The sequence below is a fragment of the Solanum dulcamara genome, chromosome 2, assembly GCF_947179165.1.
Source record: "Solanum dulcamara chromosome 2, daSolDulc1.2, whole genome shotgun sequence".
Lineage (NCBI taxonomy): Eukaryota > Viridiplantae > Streptophyta > Magnoliopsida > Solanales > Solanaceae > Solanum > Solanum dulcamara.
In genome coordinates this window covers 80,953,203-80,976,929 of record NC_077238.1, presented here as the reverse complement: position 1 = coordinate 80,976,929, position 23,727 = coordinate 80,953,203, and the positions used below count along the sequence as shown (strand labels likewise).

Genomic DNA, 23,727 nt, shown 5'->3' with positions numbered 1-23,727 from the left:
TTTCGGTTTTTCTATTGGATTGGATTGCCACGTTGTAACGTCGGGACGCTAGATATTCATATTGAAGCCGATAAATTTAAATTCCTCAATGATATGATTAAATGATGTGGCATAAATTTTTGAGCAAAGCAACACAAAATTCCATAGTTTATGGCCTAATTGCATATTTTCACTTTAGTTTTTGAAATTATCTTTCGTGTCACATTTACTTTACCAAATTTGGCGCACTCAGATACATTTATCTTGGATGCATGCGGGTCTAATTAGGGGTAGTTTATTCCAGATACACTTTATTCAAGCGTAATTCACATGTATCAAAGACATATGAGTCAAATTAAGTGTAATTTATCTCTCCCTCTCTTGATCGCTTCTCTCTCTGTATATCTGTATTTCAAAATGTATCTGGAATCAAAAATACGTTTATCCAGTATCAAAGATAATGTTGTCTCTCTCGCTCGCCTCTTTCACCTTTTCTCTCACCTCTCTCTTATGTATTTATATTTCATAATGTATCTGATATCAAAGATGGATGTCTGACTTGAAGTCTGGTCAAAATTATTAATTAGTAAGATAATATGTAATTATTTTAAACTATAGAGTGAATTAGTATATATGGTAGTAATGTTTGTGTAATTAGATAGTTTCTTCTAATTTTTTCCACTTTCAAAGTTCAAACTCGAGATTTTGATCAAGGATACAGAAATTTTAACTATTCTACCACTATCACGTTGATTGTATAAGAACTACTCCCTGCACTCACTTTTATTTATCTATTTTAGACTTTAAACACTCCTTAAGAAATAATGAAGATTTTTACGTGTCACAATAATTTTTGACAAAATATTTAAATGTATGAAAAAAATTGTAAGAGCATGAGTGGGTCACTTGATGCTTGATCTATCTTTTGCTTTGACAAGTGCTATTTTAAGAATAACCAATTCAAAATATTTTGCTTTTTGCTATATGAAATTCATTGAATCAACAAAATCGAATTTATGTTTTATATGACCTATAGACGTTTATTATCAAGATTTTTTTCATTTTCAAAATTTAAATTAGATACTTTGGATTAATAATATTCATCTATTTCAATTGTATAAGTACTTTATACTTGAAATAAGAGTGCGTCCTTTAACATTTTCACTTCATTTGTCTCAAATTAAAAAAAAATTGCTTTCACACATCGAGATAAGAAATTTCGAAAGAGTATTTGTTTGGTTATAAATAGAAAGCTTGTAGGGTCATAAATTATGCTTTGATTATTTAATATTAAAGAAATTTTCCAAAAAAGTATAAATTTACTTCGATTTATGAATATATAATAATATGCTATTATGCTTCACTATTATATTAGCTCTATGCTTTTTGTTAATTATATGATTGAGAGGACAAAAGTGGAGTGAATTTTTCTAAAGAATAACGAAAAAGATAAAGAAGTGCAAGATATGCCAAAATATTTTTGCTAAAATGGGACCAAATCAACTAAGAATAAATCATTCAATGTTTAGCTAAAATAAATAGATTAAAAAGAGAAGTTCAATGTATATATTCGATAAAATCGAACAAATTCAAAGTATCATTATCATATAGTATATCATTGCTATCTAAATTCTAACGTAACCATGAAGCTAACATCATTGTCTCATGGAATAATAAAGGAACTAGCTAGAATCGTTTTTGATTCGATTAATTCGAATTCACAAGATAACATTTTATTTTAGAAGCAAAGTATTTTTTTATTAAAGATAATTTTATCATCGTGATTTGAATTTGTGACATTCGATTAAAGATAAAGAAATATTAAGATTGAGCTTACGAACTGATAGTCTTATAAAAGAGATGTTAGCATTTTTTCCGTACTTCAATTATTAATCCCTGTGATATTTGATTAAGCATATTAAATATATGTTTATTTTTTATCCCATTACATTGAAAACAATAACAATAATAATAACTATCCAATATAATTTCATAAATGAGATTGAAAAAAGGAAAGAGTGTATACAAAATATATCCTATCTTACCTCGACTCAGAATAGAGATTTTCAATCATTGAATAATACGACCAAAATTAACATCTTGTATATTATATTTACACTATTTTGTAAGATTATATTACCCTCAATCATTGAATAATATGACAAAATTAACATCACACGTGTAATTAAACAACATAATAGTTGATAATCCGATATGTAACTAAAAAAAAAAATAATCACCCTAATTAATTTGAAGGTTCAATATGCTTAGTCCGATACGAAACGAAAAATCAAATTTTACCTTCATTAAGATTTTTACAATATAATGATGGTCGATGGATTAATATTACATATGAAAACGTGACCCGTTAAGTATGAAAGAGACGACCCGAAAACCCGACAACAAAGAAGAAAAACCCAAGAACATAAACCCGGCGAATCCTAAGGCGACGGATATATCTGATTGAACGCAGAATGCATTATTAGCCGTACACGTGTCCCTATCCCTTAACGTCCGAGCTAACGCCGCTCCCGCTGAATCTGCCGACAACAACATGTATGCAAAAACCTACACAGAGAAACAACGGCAATAATGTCTGTTTTTCACTCTCTGTCTCCGACATTCCGTACAATAATAAACTATTCCGCGTTCACATAAGATTCGTGAAAGAAAACTATGATGAGGAGGTTGTGATGTATGGAAACATAATTGACTGATTTCGCGTCTCAAACTCGAGATCTATAGTTCATACGGTTAAAAATTAGAGTTAAAATTTAAAATTTATGAGTCAAGATTTTAATACTTTTAAGTTGTTCGATGCTAAATTAGTATTCTGTTTTTATTTATTTGTCTTACTTTTCCTTTTTAGTATTCTTTTTTAGTTGTGGTGTTAGCCTTTTTGAAAGTCAATTTACCAGAATTTTAAAGCTAGAATAAGATATAATAATTTGATATTTTAAGATAAAAATTTGAATATTCAAAAATTATACAAAAATAGCTATAAATTGTATTCATATCAATATGATGAAAAAATACATCTTAAAATGTTAGTAAAATTTATATTATTTGACTATCAAAATAAAAATTATGACAACTAAAAAGTAACGGAGGAAGTATATGTCTTTCTTTTTTTGGCTACTCTTTAGTTTCAACTTTTAACATTGACATATTTAAGACAATATGATGAACACATATTTTGGTACATTTTGCGTATATATAGTTTATGACCACAAGATTGGAAAAACGTATATACTTTCTTAATTTAAGTGTCAAGTCAAAACCAAATAAACAAGAATGGAAGAGAGTAATAATTTCTATATAGTCAATAGTAGTAATTTTTAAAAATAATTACAGGATTTGGACTAAAGATACTGAATTACGCCGAATCTATAAACTATACTTTAGTTCTGCCCCGACATACGGAAATAACTTTACCATTAAGAAAAATATATTTTTTGGAGAAACAATGGAGTGATTGGAAATGAAAAGATTTCGAACCTGATCATGGCTGAAATCGAACCAAACTTGTACAACTTCAGGAAAAACAGTGGCGCCTCTTGAAATTTCCCAAACCGAAGCTCCAATTTCGAATAGTGAATATAATGCCACAATCGCAGCTGCAATTGCCACAAATCTATCCAAAAACAAATCTCATTTTATACTTTTTTTTAAAAAAAAAGATTAATCCTTTCAAATTGAAACGTAATTGATTAATCGATTGTATATTCATAATTCAATCCAAACCAGCTGCTAAATTTAGCACTTGATACTTATAAATTACTTTTAATTAGCTAATCCGAACCAGCTTTATTTTGGCTGAAAGTTTTCGCTCTTTGGCGTACGATCGCACAAATTTGTCATTTAGACTATACAATCGAGCCTCAAACAGGCTACCATGATAACTTGAGTTATGTTTTTTTTTTAACGAAGAATCAACTTAAATAATCGTCTATCTAACTATTTAAATTAAAAATAATCGACAAATATATATAAATATATATTGTCTGCTTTGGCCTATGACTAATTTGTCTTTTGCACTACACAATCGACCCCAAATGAGCTATCATGACAACTTGAGCTATGTTTTTTTTTGTGACAAAGAATCAACTTAAATCATCATCTACCAATTGATTAAATTAAAAAGAATCCATAAATATATAATATATGTATAATTCATATATAATATAATATGTGTTTGATATTTTATAATTACTATATTATGTATACTAGCTATAAAAAATTATTTGTGTAAAAATCTCGTATTTTAAAAAGCTCTTTTAACCTCTAAAAATGGTCAGTCCTGCTTGACTCACCTTCATTGGGTAACAAAAGTGAAGGGAAAAGATGAATTTGAAGAGATTTAATCAAAAATTCTCAAATTAAGGTCGTTTTATCAGCTGATTGAATTGCAAAAGATGATAATCTATGCTTAATTAAATTCAATTTGATACATTTTATCGAGAAAACAGAAAGAGCTAACTGTAGTAGTACCTGAACGCATCGAAGTGGTACCATCGAAGAGAATCGGAATCCGAATCGGAGCCGCCGTGAGAGTTAGGAAACATGAAAATAGCAGAGGCGAGAGAGAAACAAAAGGCAGCGAACCGGGAAATGAGTATCAAAATATTGAACCGCCGGTTTTTTTGCAGGGAAACGGTTGAGTGAAACTGAGATTGATTTCTCGGCCGGACCGATGGAGTCGGTAAATCGCCGTTCCGGTTCGGTTCCTGCGGCGACCTCATCCTATTTTCCGGCGAGAAATTGGAAAATTTATTATTGTTCTGGAAAATTTGATTTCATGTGTGAAAAGCTTTTTTGTTTGGGGATTTGAAGTCACGAGACATGGCATGATTCTCATGAGAGGGATAAATGATAATGGAGCAAGAGAACATATATTTGGAAAAATAAATGCTAGATTGAAGCTCGATTAATTTAAATTTTTGTATTGTATGATTGATTTTTGAGTAGATTTTGTTATTGAAACTCAATTAATTTGAATTTAGGCATTATAAGATTTATTTCTAGCATATAAGTAGTTATTGGAGATTTTGAGTAGACGATGTTACTTTTTTTTTTTTTGGAAACTCCTGGATAACGATAGTCGTTATAATTTTTGTCCTTTGGGTGAGCACTTTGTGTGCATCGGATAAACCTTCATTGTGTAATAACCTATAAATCACACAAGAGATGTAAACTGCACTACGCGCTTTTATTGAAGCTTTAGCTAATTCAAATTTCCACACTACAAGGTCTATTTTTAGGGTATATGTTGTTATAAAAGTTCAACTAATCTGGATTCGTGCATTATAGGACTTATTTTGAAATAAGCGTTGTCGTTGATGCTCAACTAATTTGGATTTGCACATTGCAAAATTTATTTCTAGGGAGATGCTGCCAACAAATCTTTTTCATACTCAAGGCTAGAATTTGAAATTTGTAATTAAGAGTGAAAAATTCCAAATATTCCACAACTATCCATATTGATGTGTATGTTTTTTTTTTTTGTAATAACTATGTTGGGCACTTTAGCGGAAAATATTTACCATTTAATGTATGTAACGCGATCAAATTAAATTATTTTTGCTATAGTGAAATAATTGATCTAGATTCGAATCAAGAGAATGAAGAATTTCTTAATAGAAAATGTTTTTACTTATATTGTGATCTTTCTGATATAAATCTAATTAGTTAGGCAATTAACTTTGTATATTAAATGATTAAAAGATAATAATTTTGATCTTAAAAAATAGGACTAGAAATTAGAATAACAATACATACTCACCATTTATTCCGTCTTTAATTATATAGAAGTGTGATGGTGCCGGTTGAATGAATTTACTGGAAAAACTAATGAGAAAAAGAATATTTCTATTTTTAATGATAAGGTTACTTTCGATTAATTGAATCAGTTAATTTTAAACAATAAATAATTATACAAAAAGACGAAAAAGAGTTTGAAAATAAGAAGGTGTAGGTACTTTCGAGAATATATAATATTTGATATATGTTTTATCGACTCATACGATATTAATTTAACAAAATAATTAGCCACTAGGATCTTTTTGTGTCGACTTTGCATTGCATTACTACTTTGGCTTGTCACATCCTTCTAGAAAAAGCTCAAACCTTAAAAACAACAAATTTTATTTAATATAAATTAAAATTAGTCGAATTAATAAATTTTAAATATTTACTAAACATTGAAAGAGACTTCAAGATTAGGTAGAAACGAATGGGAACAAGTGGGCTTATAGAGTACTTTTCGTGGCTCTTTCTTCTTCTTCTTTACACACTCTTTTTCCTTTGAAAATGACTACATTTGTAAAAGTTATTTATACTCGATAAATTTACTTGTATCAGATATTTATATCAGAATATATTAATTTATTAGATTGATATAGATATTCGATATGAGCAGGTATAAGTAGTATTTATCCTTATATCTATTGAAGTTTTTCTCCCACGTGATACTTAGTACTCCTTTTGTTTTAATTTATGTGCAAGGGTTCGGAATATGAGAGTCAAAACACTATAAATTTAGGTATAGTTTCACTATATTTGTAACTTTTTAAAATATATTTGAAAACTATATGAAAAGTACTGCAAGTCAATATAATAAATGATCCAAAATATTTAAAAAATGTTGGGAAAAATTATAATCACAAAAAAATTGTTTTGAGTTTTCAAATAGTTATACTTTCACGTATAATGATATGGAGGAAATATTTATTTTGAGATATGAATAATTTGAATTTGTGTAAAAAAATTCTACTTTTGAAGCAAATAGGTTGGTATAAAAAATAATGTTATTTTCAGATTCGAACTCGATATTTTTGATTTATCTGAGCTGGATATATAATAATTGTGTTATCCTTTCCCTTTTTCTAGTTATAATACAAAAGAGATTTTAGAAAGAAAAAAAATTATGAAGATTTTGGGTTCGGACTTTGAATATTTCATTTTTAATCAGAGATATCAGATATGAATCCTAGCACAGAGCTCTTCTCAGTTCTCCCCCTTAAATTGATCTTACATAATACAAATCTGAATTAATCGAAACTTTAATACAATTAGAGAACACCAAATAAGAAATCAAATAATCTAGTTCCATGTGTGAGTGCTTAAATATGCATTACATGCATAATGCATTTATTGTTTCTTATTATCATTTTGGCTTTTAATTTATTCTTTAGAATATTTATTTTATTTTTTTATTTGAAAAACTCCTTAAAAGTAGTAATTGTCAATAGAGAGAACTTAAAATATATGAAAATAATTCATGCAGCACTTAACTATTAAATTGTCAAAAATAAAATTACAACAAAAGTCAGTCAGGCAAAGAAGAAAGACTTTAACACTTAAAATATCTTATCATTATTTGACAATATTGACAAATAAAAAACTACCATTGAATAGGGTATAAAAGAAACATCTCAATTAGTCATACAAACACCTTCCACACATGTAGAAATACTTAAAAAAAAGTACAAATAATTTCGTTGTTAATCAATTACACAAAGAAGACATTTCAATCAAGAGAGAGTAATCAACGTTTAAATAACTTGTTTTGTAGCAATACTACTATTTTATATATTTACTAGTATTATAATAATACATATAAATTGTATATGTATACATTATTCAATATTTCGGTATTTGTTTATAGATACAGAATACGATAATAAACAACAACAAATAATAAACAACAATAACATAACCCGTGAAATCCACAAGTGAAGTCTGAGAAGGGTAGAATGTCAACAGACCTTACCACTACTTCGCTAAGGTAGAGAGAGTCAACAGACCTTACCACTACTTCGCTAAGGTAGAGAGACTGTTTCTGGAAAAATTTAAAATGCATACTAAATACCGTAATACTAAAACTGTGGATTCAAAATTTGGTATTGATTTCGATATGGTAATTTGGTACCTATCATACTATGTCTAAGTATAATTCCACAAATGAGATTTGAGAAGGGTGGTGTGTATGCCGCCTAACCTATGACAGTAGGGAGATTCTTCCAAATTATTAATGAGTGCAAGTTGAATCCTTCAAAAGTAGAACAAAAAATGACTAAATTCCGACAGTATCCACTAGAATTTGGCTAGACAATACCATTCGCGACGGCTCTCCCGTAGGAAACCCATTATTGACGACCTAAGTAGAAAAGTTGTTTCCAATAGACTCTCGGCTCAAGGGAAAACAGTCCAATGCAATCCAGAAAAAGGATAAATGGAAGTGAAAGAATAACAAAACATTCTGAACAGTAACTACAATAAAACAATATGATAATCGAAATACAATAAACAACAGATAATGAGCCAATTCTTCAAGAAACAAATAATCAGTTCTCTAACATTTAGCTCATTTCTGAGATGTACATTATGCAGTTAACATCTAGTAGACTACAAGGAAAATACAGAGACAGAAAGGCCAGCAGTCAAACATTAAGAGCTATAAAATAAATCTCACTCAATGGCAAGAACCTCAAAAAATGCAAACAATGACTGAAGTCGCAAAAAAGAAACGCGTAATAATACAGAAAGATATAACCTTGACAACGATTCTACATTTGTATCGATCAACAGCTGATGACGATGAATGAAGTTTGTTTTTTGGCATTTGTGTCTTTATGTCATTTCTTGGGACCGTCTTACACAACGACTAACCTTTCTTTTGAATTCATCTCTGTTGTCTCTCCATTCCTTCTGCAAATATGCCAGAAAGAGACGTGAAAAAAGGCGTTAGAAGGTGGGCACATACTGTCCATGGTCTCTCCTAATGTTAGTTTTGAACAATCAAATCAGGATTTGGTATCGGACAAATTCTTGAGTAAATTTGTGGCACGACGATCTATCCATCCTTATAGTTGAAACGGGAAACATAAGAAACGTTGTAAAAGATCTCAAAGGTTAAGAAGAAGAGAATATTAATGATCACCAAAAGATGTTTGCATGAATTCATTTTTCTAAATAACTGTGGTGTCCGAGCCAGCTTGCAAGAACTTCGACTAATTCCACATGGTACTTGTTACATCCCACCAGCACGAATACAGGGAAACTCTATCCACCAAGACTTGAACAGATGAGAAGAAATCACTTAGTACTTTTTGCCTCCGCGGCCACAAAGGACTATCAAAATTGATTTGTTTCTGCCGATAAGCCCCGATTTTATCATAGGAACCTGATACCTCATGGTGATATGATTTTTAACTCAATATCAAATAGATGTCTTAACTTTAAAGAGTGTTTCCCGGGATATTAATTGCTAAGAAGAAAGCTCGGTCAGAAACTACATAAGAAGTATTTGAGTTATATGAAATACACAGTGCCTACCCTACCCCCACTCCAGGAGGACACAACGCAGCGTTGTTCAAAGGGAATAAGTTAAACAAGAAAAAAGTCCATGAATTGGATTACTTACAGCTGCTTCGACATTAGCAGGAGACTCATCATTAGGACTTGAAAGCATTGATATGATGCTTAACATTATGCTCTCCACCTGCATATCATACAACAAGTCAAAATTGATAATAGAGAAGTCGAGTGTTGAAGGAAAAATAGCATACAACAAATGAACTTCAGCCAAACAATCAGAAGCAACAGTCACAAAGGAAACACCGTCCCAATCTCGAAAAATCAAGAAGTACAAACAAGAACATTTTCATGATCAAGATTTGGAACACGAAAATGTAAAGAAGAGAAGCAAAAAAGGTAATATTAGTCAAAGGTCATGAATTGCATCGATTTGAACCACCGACACGAGGATTTTCAGTCCTTCGCCCTAGCCAGCTGAGCTAGCTGAACCACTTTCCTAAGGTCAGTTTTGTTCGTCAAATAACGCTTGGATCGTTTCCACAGCACTCGCTCATCCGTTCGGTTTGTTCCTACTTGACCCATGCAACACTCTCAAATATAATTTGACACATAAAAACACAATCATTTAAAAAAAGGGGGATCACCACATGCCCATATAGAGAGCATAATTTATGAATTGTTTGGATCAGTCATACGAAGTCAAACCTGACAAAAGTGTCTTTTTCAATTTTTCTCTGGCTGAATCACGTATGGTCTCGCACAAGTCATTTTAGAAATAAGAGGAAAGAAACATAGGTAGGTGCAAAAATAAAAGGAATCACTACTACGATGTAACTACTGATTAACAGAGGTTTCTTTGATGATGTCAAGGGTAAGACGCATGCAAAATTCTCATGGATTCTGATTTAAGAATTGGTGGTGAGAGTCCAGACTGTCTTTGGTTGTTGACTGATTTGTACGAGAGAAAGCGAGTGCGTGCAAGTGTGTACTGAACACCCTGGCTTCGCAAATTTGTCATAATTAGATTCTATGTCCACTAAAGACTATTTGCACCCTACGTCAAAATTAAGTAAATTATCCATCATAAGAATATTGTTTAATGTCTATGATATTCTATTGAACTTGGAAATGCAGTTTTCACCTGCATATGTTGTGTCTTACTATTAATAATGGTTGCAATACCTGTGAATTTACACAAACATGTTACTTGGGCCTCTTTTAACAATCATTTTGGCAGATCTTATGATCCAGTTAAAATTTACTGAAAGAGCATTGATTGCAACTACGTGTCATAAGAAAGCTTCATCAATTAATTTACTGATCTAGATTTCAATTTTGACGAAGATGTTGATATAGTTAAAGTCGAGTTAAAACCAATCTATTGTTGTTTAAATTTCCAAAAAGTTGTCCAGCTTGTAACTAGTAATCTATGTTGCTCGAACTATTCGAAAATGTTGCCGCATCCGTGTTGGATCCGTAAAAAATGCAATAATTTTGGAGGATCCGACACACACCTATTGACATTTTTTGAAGAGTCACAGCAACATACCTAGTAATTGGATAGTTTTCTAGTTGTAGGACACCAGTCACTTTTGTAATTACTACGAAAGATCTACACTAATATTACCATAGATCTTCATTCTCGTAAAGTGAGCTGAATCACGAGATAAGTTTATGAGAACCAACACCATAACGATTTTACCAAAGGAAGTGGGAACATCTAATTTACCAATAAAAAGGAAAAGAAGGCGGAAACATTTATTTCATGTATATACATAGAAAAGAAGACAATGAACATGCTGTTACATCAAAATATGGACTTAAAGACGAAGTTTCGAGATAGTTGAAAATCAAGTGCAATTTCATATAGAATAAAAGGCCAGCAAATATTGAGATCCTAGGTTCTCAAGATCTATGTTGCCCATACTCTTCCAAAAATACCGTTTGGTGCGTCTCAGATCCTCCAATAGTAGAGTTTCTCTTAGGATCTGACACGGGTTCGAGCTGCGACAACATTTTTGGAGAGTCTGAGCAATATAGCTCAAGATGATTATATCTTTTCTTTGGTACTTGAAATAATAACAGATTCCCATACCGTATGGACGGGAGACCAACGCTCACTAGCAAGCTCATAGCCATTTGGATCATCACCAGGGGGGTGAAGGATTGAGATGCAAACCTTTCCATCAGAGTAAACTGTATATCAAACCAGAATTTTCAGATAGACGAAAATTAATGAGACAATGATGGTACTGAAGATCAATCACTTGAGTAATTCAGCCAAAATATACATGTAGCTTACGTACCATTAGGATGCCAGACCTCCGAGGTAAATTTAACAGTTGGTGGACTGTTGGGATAATTTTGAGGAAAGCTCATGATAGCATTAAAGAAACCCCCGTCACTGCACTTGCAACATTTACACATGGTTAGGAATTTTTTTCCGACCCAAAGTATAGCATAAGTAAACATTGGAAATGATGAAATATCTACCCTCAACTAAAGTCATCAACTTAAACAACAAAAACTACCTAAAAGGAAATATACATTTCAATTGCCAAGCTGCTAAGTCAACCAAGAATGAGCATGAGTTCCAGTTTAAACAATCGGGCCTGGTCACTCCGACCCCCTTGGAGAGTCTCGTGCCCCTAGGTATTCTATATCTACCCACCTGTGTAGGATGTTTCTTTCTGTTTCTTAGTAAATAGCAAGAATGGGTTAAGCGAACCATAAGAGTAACATCAAAGAGAGATGAAAGAGTAATAAAAGGTGATTGGAAACTTTGGACGGGGAAAAGTCAATGAATATGATTAAAAACCAGAGACAGGGTAATGTGCTAAGTTAACGGTATCTAGTCCAGCAAGGAACTTCGGAGATTAGTTTGAGACTAAGGATAGGAGAGTGTATATTTATTGATTTTTGTTTCACATGGAACTTCCAGGAAAAGAGAAACACAGTCGATAGAGAGTTCACACTAGGGAAAAGTTGGACGCAAGGTTCTAAACATTACAACAACAACAAAAACAACTGTGCCTCAGTCCCAAACAAGTCGGGGTCGCTATATGAATCCCCACGTCTTCATTTAAGCTCATTTCATATCATCATCATACTAAATAAGTTTCTAATGGTTGATAGAGAGTTCACCCTCGGGAAAAGTTGGACGCAAGGTTCTAAATATTACAACAAAAACAACTACGCCTCAGTCCCAAACAAGTCGGAGTCGGCTATATGAATTCTCACTTCTTCATATACGCTCATTTCATTTCATCATCATACTAAGTTTCTAAACGTTACGGATAAAAAAAAGTTTATCTAATCCAAAGCTCCAGAGTCAAGCGGCATAAAAATGCTATAGCCTACTGCAAAAATCACACGCGCAAAATTACAACTTCTCCTATAAATTAATCCCAACAATCACCCACATCATTCACTGAATCAGAAAACAATTCAAGATCCAAAATTTTCATAAACGTATAAGAAAACACAAACTTACTCAATCGAGCATACATCGAATCAAAGACAAACCCATCAACAACCAAACAAAATTGAAAAAGGAAAGAACTTTAACATCAAATCAAAAGAAAAAAAAATCTTTAAACTAATAAAGTAAAGACTCACTATAAAGTTTCCGGGGGTCCAATAATGGTGACACTCCATTCGAATAAGTTGCTTTCATCAACCAAACCAGCTGAAAATCCATCAACTGGTTTTTTACAGAGATCTGTAAGTGAAAAAAAACAAGGATCTTTACATTCAAATTAAAGGAAACTAATAAAATTAACATTCAATTAAGCAAAGAGTCCATAGAATGAAATACGAGTACCAAAAGAAAGGAAATAAAAAACAGTACATTTGAGTTGTTTATAAAGCAACAAGGATCTTTACATTCAAATTAAAGGACACAATAAAAATCAAGAATACCCAATTAAGCAAACAATCCATAGAATGAATATGAATACCAAAGAAAAGAAAAGGCAAGAATCTTTACATTCAAATTAAAGTAAACAACAAAAGTCAAGAACACCCAATTATGCAAACTGTCCATAGAAGGAATATGAATACCAAAAAATAATCAAGGATCATTACATTCAAATTAAAGGAAACAATAAAAATTAACAACATTCAATTAAGCAAAGAGTCCATAGAATGAATATGACTACAAAAAAAAAGGAGCAAAAAAGCAAGGATCTTTACATTCAAATTAAAGGAAACAATCAAAATCAAGAACATCTAATTAAGCAAACAGGCCATAGAATGAATATGAATGCCCCAAAAACCCCAAAAACAAGGATCTCTCTCTTCTGCTTCCGTCATTGTTTTCTTCTTTTTTCCTGGGTTTGATACACTTGAGGTCTTTCGGAAACAGCCTCTCTACCTCTACGAGGTATTGGTAAGGTCTGCGTACACTCTACCCTCTCCAGACCCCACTTTGTGAGATTTCACTGGGTATGTTGTTGTTGTTGTAATAATAATAAAGAATAGCCAATTAAGAAAAACAGTCCATAGAATGAATATGACTACAAAAAAAAAAAGCAAGGATCTTCACTTTCAAAGTAAAGGAAACAACAAAATCAAGAACACCAAATTAAGCAAACAGATCATGGAATGAATTATGAGTACAAAAAAAAAATGACAAAACAAGGATCTTTTACATTCAAATTAAAGGAAACAGCAAAAATCAAGAACACCCAAATAATCAAACAGTCCATCAAATGAATATGAGTACAGAAAAAAGTGAAAAAGCAAGGATCTTTACATTCAAATTAAAGGAAACAAAAAAAATCAAGAATACCCAATTAAGCGCACAGTCTATAGAAAGAATACTAGTAACAAAAATAATGAAAAAAACAAGGATCTACACATTCAAATCAAAGGAAACAATAAGAATCAAGAACACCCAATTAAGCAAACAGTCCATGAAATGAATATGAGCACAAAATGAAGAAAAAAGCAAGGATCTTTACAGTCAATTTAAGGGAACAATAAGAATCAAGAACACTCAATTAAGACCATAGAATGAATTATGAGTATAAATAAAATGAAAAAGCAAGGATCTTTACTTTCAAATTAAAGGAAACAACAAAAATCAAGAACACCCAATTAAGCAAACAGTCCATATATTGACTATGATTACAAGAAAAAGTGAAAAAGCAAAGATCTTTACATTCAAATTAAAGGAAACAACAAAAATTCAAGAACACCCAAATAAGCAAACAGTAAATAAAATAAATATGAGGTAACAAAAAGAGAAAAAAAGAATCATACCTTTGAGTTGTTTCTGAAGTAGGAGACTACCTTGAGATGTAGAAGCTGAAGCCATATACTTCAGACAGATTCTTGACAAAGAAATCAAAGAACAGAATGTAGATTTATAGGATGTTTTTGTAAGTATCAAATTTATACAAACTGTTCAAATGCCTAGCAGAGGTTTCAATTTGGAAGTCAAATAAGTTCTTTTAGACCAATAAAAGGTTGCAATAAATATATTAATTCTTAATCAAAATTCTCGAGCTAACAGTGGGTTTTCTTTGTTATGTATAAAGTACTATATATATATGACCAACAAGTTGGAGAAGGATTGAAGATTGAGACTTTGGAGAGCAGTTCAAAGGTAAATTTTGTGGATGAGATTGAATTTGAGGAGTTTTGATAAAAAAATTCAATAGTTATATTATTAACAGGTTCAAAATGATACTAATGTAAAACATTAGAGTGGTCCTACGTATATTTTCTTTTTCTTTGAGGATTTTCTCCTTATTTTTGATATTTGTATTAGAATTTAATTAATTCAAATTTATATTATATACGGTTCATTTTAGGAAAATATTTTCTATCAAAGAATTATTCCATACTCAATACTCAAAATTAAGGGTGATCACAGATCGGTTTGGATCGGTTATTGGTGAAAATAAAAATCAAATCAATTTAATCAATTTTAAAATTATTAAAACCAAATCAAACCAATTAAAATATACATTTATCGATTTGGTTGTTATCGGTTTCGATTTGATTTGGTTCGGTTGTTCGGTTATTAACCTTACATAAAAATAAAAAAAAGTATTCATTCAAAAGAGAAGAAAAGACAATAATTCATTCAAAAAAAATAAATTGTGTTCGTTTTATTTTGGATCTTATAATTCTTATACCAAAACTTATAATTATTTTTAACTTCCTCTTATATTGTTAGCTAATCCAATTTACTAAACAACATAAACTTATCGAATAATGCATAAGCTAATGATATGATTGTACAAATAAAAGACGTATCATATCATACTATTTTAAATTAGTGTGCTATATTTTTTGCATAAAAAAGTGTTCATAAAAAATAATATATTATTTATATATAATTATAAAATAATTTGTATATAATTTGTCGGTTCGATTCGGTTATTTCTTCGATTTTTTGAACAAAATCAAAATCAAACCAAATATTATCGATTTTAAAAAATGTAAAACCAAATCAAATAAAGAATTGATTTATTTGATCGGTTTGGTTTGATTTTTCGATTTGGATCAATTTTTACTCAAACCGTGAACACTCCTACTCGAAACTGAGAATTCTGGTTAAAGAAGAAGCAATTACATTCATTGCATCATATTTTTTGATGCTATGTGTGCAGAGAGACGAATTCAAAATTTTAACTTTATTTATTCCGATTGAAAAATTTAACTATAATTAATCCACCTAATTGAATTTGAAATGTATTGTTCGGATTTATTGTATTTATAAGTTTTGAAACTATATAATTACAAATGCAATAAGTTTAACAATAAAACCTTGAAAGTTAAACCTATTAAATATAAATTTTAAATCCGTTCTAACCATTCTCAAATTGAATATAAAACTCAAAATATAGTATGGTCCAGAGAACCAAATTCTTCTATATATCTTCATGCATGTGTCATATAAATTTAAAGATTTTATTATTCGAACATATTGCCTTTATTCCACTCTTTAAAATTATAATGCACTAGTCAGTAACGTAGCCACATACAATAAAAGATGGTTACATGTAGGGCTGTTTATCGGGTGGATTGGGCGGATAATTTCACTTAATGGTTTGATCAATCGGATATTGATTTATAAATTTGCTAATTCGCTAACCAATTTATAAGATATCGATTGGTTCGGTAACGGATTGGCAATTATCGGATGGTTATCGGATGATGTATTGGTTAATCTCTAATTAATTTTTACGGTACTTTTTTTTTTTAATGAACGCAGACTTTTTTTCACTATTTTAAATGCAGTGAGCCAGTAGCTTCTTTACGCCTTTACCTCTTTTAAACTTTAGTGATTTTTTGAGTTTGCTGACTTCTTATCTATTCTCGAAGGCAACATATATTATTATAGAAAAGTAAATAAATTTTTCTGATTTTACGGCTTTAGCCTTTCAGAGTTAGGACTAACAAAGAAAAAATATATAATTACTCTTATTTTTATGATAAAATATTAAATGAGGCTAATATACCTAAAATAAAAGTGTAAGTATGATAATTCTTAACGGGTTAACGATTTATCCGAAAAGAAAATTGAATAATCCGCATCCACACCAATAAGCCGTTAATTATCAAACTTTAATCCATTTCCAACCGTTTATTCGATAACCCAATATTAATAAGCCAATAAGGCAATTTTGCGGTTGGCTTATCGGTTAAGGCAATAAGCCAATAAGCCAAAATTATGGTATATATATATATATTAAACTAAACGCTTTTAGTGAAATTTATGATTTTTTCATTAACAAACATATTCCAATATTGCAATAAACTCTTTCTTGTATACCTTTTTTTATTTTATTTTTTATCTTGGGTTCAATATTGGCTCAATTAAGTTTGAATTCCCGTATTGCATGGCTCATTATTAGGGGTGGTGGTGCTCTGAAAAATGATTTTTTTCATTCTCAAAAACTCAAATTTAAAATTTCTGATTTAAGAATAGATGGATTTTAGCAATACCATCACAACCGATATTAATCTTTTTCTTGTATACCTAACAGAAGGAAAGTAAATCAATCATAGTCAAGAAATATACCAAGATACAAAGAACCATACTATTTTTAACTTAGACCATATGTGTCCCAGAATTAGAGGTCTATATTCTTCTAGTATATTGTTGCATAAATGATTCCACTTCTCATTTCTTGAGTTTTCTTAATTTAAAGAAATATTTATATATATTTCTTAAAAAAAGGACTTGAGCTAGGTCCAATTTTTTTATTTATTTTAAAAAACTTCTTTTTTGTCTTAAATGTTGTATCGAGTCAGACTATGTCAAACTTGGTGGGCCTTTTGGGAGGATTTGAAGAGGATTAAGTCACTTAAAATCGAAGAAAAATGAATTGTGAAGCTTCAGATATTTGAGTAAAACTTATACAAAAACTTTAATTATTTTGTGTGACATTTGATTTTGACAAGCCAAATTTCATACCCGTATCATTGAAGTTAATTCTAAAATGAATAGACGTACAAAAATTCATTTTTTTCAATTATTCTTTAAATAAGGATCCTCATATTGGCTATACTTGCAATTACCCCTGAAAAATAGGACATCTAGTGCAAATACACACACAAGAAGCTCTGGGCCTTTTATAACACCACAAAGGATCCTAATGCATTTTTTGAGAATCAATATGGTTTGTGGTGCAATAGTAAAACTGATCCATCCTTAATTAGAGATTTCAAGTTTGAGCTCTGAGTATGGAGAAAATTCTGTTAGGAGCGCCAACCTCGGATGGGCCTTGCAGTGCGTGATCCAAATTTATTCGGGGCTCTGAAAAATGGGTGGGAAAACAAAGAAACGAAAACTCTGGGCCTTTCATGCTTAATCCTGATTCTTGGCCCTTGTGATAAGCCCATTACATATCTACATCAAAGGCCCACTTATTCTAAACAATTTCCCAACAAACATGTGGGCCTGATTGTTGATAAGATTGACTTATATGAAAGGCCCACTTTGTTCCCCACAAACTTCTTCTATATCCTTTTGTCAAAATCATTGGATTCCTCCACCTTACACACTTCCCTTTAATGGACTACAATAAGGTTTACACTTTTGGACCATATCTATATGACAATTTGAAGATAAAATTGCACGTTCTGTTCTTCAAATGATCTGATCTTTAATTTTTACTTTTTTTTTAACTTTTGTCATTTAGCAACCAAGACATAAATTCTTTAGAAACTGAAGTTACAGACCCGACCATGAATTATGAGATATGTCATGAAAATTTATTTATTATCATAAGCGGCATAAATTAAAGACCAACCCAAATACAGACAAAAGTGCACATGACCCTTGATTAAATAGGATGTCTTGCAAAAATGATATAAGAGGGCACAAACTAGAGCCACATTTAAAATCCGTTAATGGCGGGAAACCACTTTTCGATTATATATATTTTTTAAAATAGTGATTATCGTGATATTTTATTCGTGAAATTTAAAATTTTGTTTCAATGACTAAAAAGTGATTGTTTGTGAATTTTACCTATCCCTCAAGTGAGTTAGAGATAACGTTTGAAAATGTCAAATTTCTTATTATTCTATCGTTTATGATTGAGTTGCGAAAATTACTGAATAAATATCCTCCCTTTGAGCCGGATTTTTTGTTTGTTAAAGAATCTCTTTCCAATAAGCTTTAGAACAATTAGGAAATTCTATACATGATTTTGCATCTGATAGCAACATGCTTGATTCTGCTTATGAGATCAAACCAATACATTTTAAAAAAATATTGAATTATCACTCTAGTCAAGATTATCGATCTTATACGAATAACCTAAAATTTCATCTGTGCAATATGCCTACTCCATGAAAAAAAGACAACAAGATGCAGTCGAATATTTTTTCCTGAATTATTATATCGACGTAAACATGATATTAATTAATCCTTTTCATAATAAAAAGTATGAAGAGTTTAATCAGGCTTAACCAAATTGAAACTAAAACAAAGGCAAATTAATGTATAAATTAAAACGTATTGTGAGGGTTTAAAGTTGAAAGGTCAGTGCACGTGAAAATGTTGTTCATTAGACCAATGCAAATGAGTAAATATCATGCATATAAAAGCAAAATAAATAAAAAATAGCCGACTTTCCTCTATTTTTAATCAAAAGTCTCATGTTCGAATTTCTAAAAATGAAAAAAATCATATTAGAAATGCCGCCCTCTAAAACGAGACTTGCAATATATAAATTCGAATCTAATCGAATTTCAATACAAATATCAAATATCGAAATAAAAACCAAAAGAAAAAAAATGCAAAATAAGGGAGATATGGAAAAAAACAGCTGGATCATATGTCCCATTTTAATGAGTGTTATATGTGGTACAACACTAAAGTAATAGTCCCCTACCAAAAGTAACTTATGTTAGGTCTAATAGGTTTAGAAATAGGTTTTTCTTTTTACCCAAATATTCGGCTGAATTATTGACGGTTTATTTTTTCTAATCGATATATATATATATAAATTATAATAATAATTATATATATAAATTAATAACTATACATATACACGTCAATTGATTTTAGTTTAAATAATTGAGTGATCGAGCGACTATTTAAGTTAATTATTCTTTGAAAGAAATGGATAATTGAAAGTAAATTATCGACATATTTTACTATTTCTTTTATCGCAATTGTCCCCAATCTATGTAATAGAATTACGTACTATATATTTTTAATCCGATCAAATAAGAAAAAAATTATATTTTTTTACTCTTTCATAACATAAATATTGTTAAGAACTCTCCGTCACGAAAACAAAAAAGTTTAGATATGTACATTCTTGTAAATTCCCTTTCAGGTAGTGCCCAGTAAAGAAAATTTTGTTCCCCACTTTACCCTTATCATCCTTTTCTACCCCATTTTTTTAACTTTTCAAGTAATTAGTATATGTTATATTTGCTTTGAACATTTGTCAAAAACCCTTGCATTTTTACCTATAGTTTAACCTCATTATTTTCTCAAACGCTATGAACTAGAATAGCTACTCCCCCTAAAAGGATGGTGGAAGCGTAAGTACTTTTTCATTCTTATTAAAAATTTTAATTTCAAAATGATAAATTTAAATTAATTGAACCCCAAAATAGATATTTAACAAAAAAAAACAAAGAAAGAGATAAAAAGAAAATAAGAAAATGGCAAAAGGAAAGGAAAAGAAAGAGAGACTATTGATGAAAGATAGGGCACTTTTCTAAGTGATCCCATGTGAATATCCCTAGAGAGATGTGATCTTACTATTATAAAGTGTAAATTAGCCCCCAAAAAATAATATATAATATATTTTCAATTATACCAAAAAAGAAAAAACTAGACAATGGTTTTTACCTACTTTTCCCCAACTCTATTACCCATTAAAATTCAATGAATGTGTGATATAATGATTAATGAAGTAAGTAAAAATTATGAAAGGTTAGAATTTAGATTATAATAGAAAAAAAATCCGATACCAAATGAATGAAGAAAAAGGGTTTCTACGATGGAATAGTTTAGATGTGCATAAATTAATTCGAACATTGTCATTATTAACAATAACACTATGACTCGATCATAAGCAAATTAGAGTAAACTATATAAATCCTCATGGATCATACTGCTCCATTTAAATCCAATTCTAATTAATATTAAGAATAAAAAGAATATATCTCTATATTGTTTATTGACATATTAAACTTTCGAGAAACTAGCAAATATAGGACATTGAAGTAAAAATATTAATGAGATACATTTTCAACTAATTGAAAATATGTATTTGATGTTTTCTATATTTTTCGCTGACATATAAATCTCTGATAAGTCATGTTATTATTAAAACCAAAAGGCCCCTCATGGTAACAATGGCATGTATTGTTCTTTCGTCAATTTCTTTTTATTCCCAGAATTTTACTTTTTTTAATTTTTTTGATGACTCGAACTCATAACCTCAGAGTTGAAGGTGAAAGAGTATTTAATATCAGAGCAACCCTTTGTTTTGTTCTTTAGTTAAGATATACCTTAACATAAAAACAAATTAAATAAACCCCCCAAATCAGCTTTATTAGTTCTCTAATTAAAAAAAAAACTAGGTTAAAGAGTGTCCACATCTGCTAACTTAGATTCCATGGGTGTTTTAGTAATAAAACCTAAGTTGTTTTTCTCTATAACATGTATCATCATTCAATAAGTTGATGATCAGCAAAAAGGCAAAATCTTTTCTTACTTTTTAGTCCTTTCTTTATTGTTGGTTTGAATTTGTTTTCTTGCTTTCACTATAGTTTCAACTTCAGATAAAGACTAAAGAAAACTTGCTGTCTCCATCTGTTTTTTTCTCTCTGAACCAATTCTTGATTGAAAGCAAAGCTCTTGGTTTCTAGTAAAGTGGGGAGATTTTTTCAGGAATCTTGAGGTGAAGGATTGGATTTTAATTTTGTATCTTTAGTAACTTCATTTTGGTTCAAATAGATGTAAAGATGAAATCTTTGAGGTAAAAGATTGGATTTTTGTTGTGTCTTTAGTTTCTTGATTTTGGTTCAAAAATAGGTGCAAAGATAAAATCTTTAAGGTGAAAGATTGGATTTTTATTTTGTGTCTTAGGTTTCTTGATTTTGGTTCAAATAGATGTACAGATGAAATCTTTGAGGTGAAAGATTGGATTTTTATTTGTGTCTTAGGTTTCTTGATTTTGGTTCAAATAGATGTAAAGATGAAATCTTTAAGCTCAGTTGGACTTGCTTTAAGTGTAGTATTTGGTTGTCTTTTGTTGGCTCTTATTGCTGAGCTCTACTACTTGTTATGGTGGAAAAATAGGATTCTTAAAACAAATCTTGAAGATGGTTATAGCAATAGTAGCAAAGCAAGAGAGTTTTGTTTTATGTTTTGTGGGAAATCCTCGAGAACCTCTTTGAACACAAATGCCTTAAAATCCCAAGAAATTTGTTCATCTGATACACAATTAGTTCATGAACCAACACAACTTCAACTTCAAGTTGGGTTAAATGTGGATTCAAATAGTGATTTTTGGTTCAAACCCTTTGGAGATGACACTATGGATAATGAGTTTATGGGGCTTTGTGGGCCACCAAGATTTTTGTTCACTATCAAAGAGGAAACTAAAGAGGACTTGGAGTCTGAAGATGGAAAATCCAAGAGTAGAAAAGGATCAAGAACTAGGAGTTTGAGTGATTTATGTCTAAGTGTTGAAACTCCATTTTTAACTCCACTTGCTTCACCTTCTTGTTTTACTCCGCCTTTAAGTCCTATTGTTATGCAAAAAAATGGATTCAATTTCAACCCTTTTCTTGAATCAGCAAGTGATGCTGAGTTCAACAAGTTTATAAGGTCTAATTCTTCACCTCCACCAACATTTCAATTCTTGAAGGATGCAGAGGAAAAGTTTTGTAGAAGATTTGTTGTGGAGGAAAATGATCATGTGTCATTTCAAGTTGATCAAAATCTTGAAGTTTCTTCAAGTTCAAAGATGTGTAAAGATCATGAGGAAAATAGTGGTCCTTTCATCACACTCATTTTTCCCAAGAGCAGAGAGGTACAACCTGAACAGCATCATGTACAACACTCATCAAACTCTTCACAAGTACTACCGTTATCTTCTCCACCTCCAATCTTAAAGTTACCAATCCAACAGGTGAACCAACAAGAGTAAATTTTGTTTCATGCCCCTCACCCCCTACCCCCAACCATCCATTTGATTGTATTAAAAAAATGACTCATTTTTCTTTGTTTTATTAGTGTATGAGTTTTAAAGCCTTTATTTTGCTTGCATCATCTTGGTGATTTTGGAGGTGAAGTTAATGACTAAAATCCTAATGCCAAAAAGTTGACCCTTATTTTTTTTTTTAACTTTACTATTATAGTGAGTAAAGTTTTGTGATCATACTTGAATGAAGTTGAAGGTAAAGTTAATGACAAAAGCCTAGTGACAGTGCAATGTTTTCTGAAATTTTCTAAGGGGGAACAACATTCTTTGCAGACTGCCACACTGCAAATAATGTCCAGATTCCACTATGCAAGTGGTTGTTTGGTTGTGGGGGAGGAGGTTGGTTTGTTTCTATTCAATTCCTGTCCAAATACACCTGTAATCATTCAAGGAGATAATGGCAACACTATCTAAGAAATAAATTGAAAATAACCTTGATGCAATTGTAAAATGTTATTGTCGTGTAATCAGAAGATGATGAACTTTAAGTTATGAAAACAATCTATAACAAAAATGCAAGGTAAAGTTGTCTATATGAATTAAATGTGGTCGAACTCTTTCTTGAATCACGCATATAACAAGAGTTGTGACCATAATATGAAACCCAAGTTGCTATTTCCCAACTGCTTTTCCTTGAGTCAAGGGTAAAACACTTTTCATTTCCACAAATAAGAGTAAGATTTGTCTACATTTTATTCTATTCACACCCACACACACATAGAATTATACA

At 30.7% G+C, this 23,727-nt stretch overlaps 3 protein-coding genes across 3 annotated transcripts; 1 reads left to right on the top strand and 2 right to left on the bottom strand.

The window, feature by feature from the left end:
* Positions 1 to 2,257: 2,257 nt before the first annotated feature.
* LOC129881022 (CASP-like protein 4C2) lies at positions 2,258 to 4,857 on the bottom strand. Its single transcript, XM_055955332.1, has 3 exons — positions 4,471 to 4,857; positions 3,478 to 3,613; positions 2,258 to 2,547 (listed from the first exon to the last, which is right to left on the bottom strand). Exons 1-3 carry the CDS (start codon positions 4,719 to 4,721, stop codon positions 2,326 to 2,328), a joined length of 609 nt encoding a protein of 202 aa, XP_055811307.1. The 5' UTR covers positions 4,722 to 4,857; the 3' UTR covers positions 2,258 to 2,325.
* Positions 4,858 to 8,305: 3,448 nt separating this feature from the next.
* On the bottom strand, positions 8,306 to 14,929 carry LOC129881020 (ubiquitin-conjugating enzyme E2 7). Its single transcript, XM_055955331.1, has 6 exons — positions 14,563 to 14,929; positions 12,916 to 13,018; positions 11,604 to 11,701; positions 11,393 to 11,493; positions 9,404 to 9,481; positions 8,306 to 8,688 (listed from the first exon to the last, which is right to left on the bottom strand). The coding sequence occupies exons 1-6, from the start codon at positions 14,615 to 14,617 to the stop codon at positions 8,611 to 8,613; spliced, it is 513 nt and encodes a 170-aa protein (XP_055811306.1). The 5' UTR covers positions 14,618 to 14,929; the 3' UTR covers positions 8,306 to 8,610.
* Positions 14,930 to 21,472: 6,543 nt separating this feature from the next.
* On the top strand, positions 21,473 to 23,116 carry LOC129878602 (uncharacterized). Its single transcript, XM_055953471.1, has one exon. It carries the CDS (start codon positions 21,987 to 21,989, stop codon positions 22,941 to 22,943), a length of 957 nt encoding a protein of 318 aa, XP_055809446.1. The 5' UTR covers positions 21,473 to 21,986; the 3' UTR covers positions 22,944 to 23,116.
* Positions 23,117 to 23,727: the final 611 nt, after the last annotated feature.

Coding starts and splice junctions, on each gene's coding strand:
- LOC129878602 (XM_055953471.1), top strand. CDS start 21,987: ATGAAATCTTTAAGCTCAGTTGGACTTGCTTTAAGTGTAGTATTTGGT.
- LOC129881022 (XM_055955332.1), bottom strand. CDS start 4,721: ATGAGGTCGCCGCAGGAACCGAACCGGAACGGCGATTTACCGACTCCA. Junction 3,614..4,470: donor TACCACTTCGATGCGTTCAG/GTACTACTACAG, acceptor GTTTTTGGATAG/ATTTGTGGCAATTGCAGCTG. Junction 2,548..3,477: donor TCGATTTCAGCCATGATCAG/GTTCGAAATCTT, acceptor TTCTCTGTGTAG/GTTTTTGCATACATGTTGTT.
- LOC129881020 (XM_055955331.1), bottom strand. CDS start 14,617: ATGGCTTCAGCTTCTACATCTCAAGGTAGTCTCCTACTTCAGAAACAA. Junction 11,494..11,603: donor GGAGGTCTGGCATCCTAATG/GTACGTAAGCTA, acceptor TTTGATATACAG/TTTACTCTGATGGAAAGGTT. Junction 8,689..9,403: donor CTGCTAATGTCGAAGCAGCT/GTAAGTAATCCA, acceptor GCATATTTGCAG/AAGGAATGGAGAGACAACAG.